This window comes from Lipotes vexillifer, unplaced genomic scaffold, assembly GCF_000442215.2.
Source record: "Lipotes vexillifer unplaced genomic scaffold, Lipotes_vexillifer_v1.1 scaffold201, whole genome shotgun sequence".
NCBI lineage: Eukaryota > Metazoa > Chordata > Mammalia > Artiodactyla > Lipotidae > Lipotes > Lipotes vexillifer.
Genome location: NW_006788159.1, coordinates 159,169 through 162,429, shown reverse-complemented (window position 1 = coordinate 162,429; position 3,261 = coordinate 159,169). Strand labels below are relative to the sequence as shown.

The following is a 3,261-nucleotide window of genomic DNA, read 5'->3' as shown; positions in this document are numbered from 1 at the left end:
TCGTCTTTAGTTGGCGATGCTGTGCTTTATTTCTGAATTCTCATTGATCAGACTATTATTACACTGGTAATCTGCTGTTTCAGTTATTAAACTTTAATAATTGATTTTACTACTTGGTTGTTCAGGGACTCTCTTATTATTCTTATTTTTCAATTTCATCTTGTCTGTTCATGTCAGGATTTCTTTGCCTACAGTGTCAGAAGTGATTATGAGCCGAACTAAAGTAGTAATAGTGGAGCTACAAAGCAAGAACAAAGTGAGTGTTATTGATTATTGCCACCTATAGTGCTTGAGGGGTTTGGAGGCTGGATATGGCATCTCCCCTGATGCAGCCTTCTGGCTTGAGAAAGTGAGAGAATTGTAGTGTCGTTAACTAAGAGTGAGAGAAAGAAAGAAGCAGAATGTAACAGAAAGGGAAGATCATTTGTTGAAAGAGCAAAAGCAGGAGTAGCAAAGACAATTGTAAAAGATTGGTAATATTTTGAAATAGCTTCTTTGACTAGTAAGATAGAAAGTTGATGTGGGAAAACATTAAAAAAATCAAGTGAAGTCCAGTTTGGTTTAGATATCAAATGAAATTTGCTGTGGTACCAGTTCTAACAGATGTACGATTTTTAAGGAGCAGTCCATAGCAGCTCTTTTCATATATTCAACCATGTGAGATACAGTTAGGCTGTGAACAATTTTTGTAGTCGACTGAAGAGCCTAAACTTGGGAGAAGGGCTGCAGAAGGCAGACTGATCAAGTTTAGGAGGTTTTTGAGCAAAAAAGTTGCAAATGAGGAAGTAGAAGCTACTGGTGAAAAAACTATTGATGTGGCCTTATAAATTTTAGTTTTGTAAGGAAAGAAATGAAGCCAGGCAGATTATTGCAAGTATCAAATATGATTTTAAGAGCTGAAAGAGTTTTATAAGCTCTATATCAAAATAAGGCAGTGCTGTTTATTTTCTTAGATATTTACGTGAAGGTGGAGCTGGGATGTGCCCTGACCCTCTCTATCTGGCTATGTATGCTCTTTGCAGCCTAAGGCTAAAACAGTTTCTAGACAGGGAGCCTGGAGTCCAATTTATAAGGAGAATATGCAGCTTCTTAGCTTCTTTCACTGTATTTATACCAACCAGTGTCCTTTTAGTCACCCTTAAGGAGACTTAAAAAATATCACCTTGAACTGTATAATCTAGCTCTAAAATAGTCTTATTTAAATACAAAGACTAGAGAGTGGAAGATTTTTAAGAGATTTGTTTTATGAGGCTTTTCTTTCTTCCTTTGACTTTGGTCATCCTCACCCCTCCCCACTGCAAATTTGGACCTCATGATCAGAATTGTAGAATTTTGGCCTTGGAAGAAATGATACAGTTTATTTGACTCTAACTTTTTCTCCATTAAATAAATGAGACAAGTGAGGGACAGAGAAGACAAGGCTGATGTCACCTGTAAGTCAAAAGCAGAGCTAAACCCAGGAAATTCAGGTTTCCTAATAACAGATTTAGATACTTTCACTATAGTGCGACGATTAGAAAATTAATATTAATTTACTGTATCACTTTGCATAGTGCACTCCTCCCCCACTCTCCTTTAATATTCAGTTTTAATGTGGAAGAATAAAAGTGGTTTCGATCCCCTCTCTTCAGAGAATCAGATTTCTGAAAAGAGCTGACACAAAGCACTTTCGTAACCAAATTTAATATAAAAGCCCTGAGTATGCAAATAAAGCACAGAGCCAAACTTTAGAAGTGAAGTAAAGAGATAAAGAATTAATACGGTGCCCTTTTTAAGATTAGACTTTAGTCCTGAATTCCTGTTCTTGCCTGGTTGACAAACCACAAGCAACTGTGACCTCAAACATCCTAGCCCCTGCTTGAGATGCACACCTGGACCAGCGACAGACAAAGAGAGCTACTTGTCAATTCTCGCTTTTTTGGCAGTGTCTGTTCAGATATGCTCACCACACCCCCATCCTGTTCTACTTCAATGTTAGAAGGAAATGAAGCCACAATGAGAACTAAAAAGAGCTGTAACACCTTTTGTCCCCTGCCTCCTCACTGCCCTCCCCACACAGAGCTACTCCACCTAAGTCGGGCTCCAGTGTGACATTCCTGCCTGAGAAAGGAGTGATGAAGTGAGACTACAGTTGCAGACAAGTGACACCCAGAAGCCAAAAGCTTCTGTAAGTACCAGGTCTGCACAAGACCCAAGCCAAAGCAATGGCATTGTCGCTGGAAGAATTCATCCACTCCCTTGACCTCAGGACCCTCCCCAGGGTCCTAGAAATCCAGTCAGGCTTCTATTTTGAAGGTAAGCACCTTCCCATCTCTGGCTAGAAAGTGCTCATAAGGTATATACTCTTGGGAATTTTAGTGGAAATTTTTAACAGAATATATTCTGTTAGAGGAATTCTGTTAGAGGAAAGGTGGTCATCAGAGAAAGTAATTAACTGAGGAATGGTCGAAACCCAATAGTATTGGAGAAGGGAGAAACGAGATAGGACTCTGTGGGGTGGGTAGGGACTAGGAATTGAGTGAAGCTTCTTGGCCTTCAAATAGTTCAACACGAATGATGAATTATTTCTGCCTTTTCTTTGAAATTGGTTGTAACTCGAGTGAAAAGTTAAGTTTTCCATATCTATGTTTCTAGAATATAAAATATAGTTTCTAAAAAAGCAACTATTAAAAGCACAGCATTTAGAAAGAAAAATTCACCAAACTCTTAACCACCTCTAAAAGTTGCTTGTATCAGCACTTCTCTCACTCTGCAGTGGCCTAACTTCCAATTTCTTAAATAATGGCATTCTTATTTGAAGGTATAGAAGTTAATGTTTACTAAGTATAAGATAATTTTTAAAGAATCTATGGCAGAGTTCTAAAGTCAGAGTTCAGCTAAGATTATTGAATAAGTTAGTGTGCTTTGGTGTAACTTACTGTATTAATTCAGTAAAAGAGCATTAAGACCTACAACACATACAACACATACCCTAGAATATTTAAGCAGTGATTTGAATACATGTAAGACAGAGTCATTTTCCGGGCAAATATGCATTTTCGGTTCCCAGAGTCGTAGAATTGAGGCAGTAGTAGAGTTAAATACAGAGAAACTACTGGGAAGATGAAGAAGTTTTGGTAGGCAAATCTTTCCCTTTTATAGACAAAATAATTTTTTAGGTATTATATTATGAAATAAAACAAAACTTAACAAATGTCAGACCCAGTTCATACACACACACACACACACACACACACACACACACACACACACACACACACA

General features: G+C 37.8%; 1 protein-coding gene across 1 annotated transcript in view; it reads left to right on the top strand.

Annotated features, from left to right (window-relative positions):
• Positions 1 to 2,204: 2,204 nt before the first annotated feature.
• The window catches only part of THEMIS (thymocyte selection associated), a gene marked incomplete at its 3' end in the record, with an annotated part of 146,539 nt that continues 145,482 nt past the window's right edge, over positions 2,205 to 3,261 (top strand). Inside the window, exon 1 of the mRNA XM_007461253.1 lies at positions 2,205 to 2,295. Within this exon, the coding sequence (XP_007461315.1) occupies positions 2,205 to 2,295 (91 nt within the window). The remainder of the gene's footprint in view (positions 2,296 to 3,261) is intronic.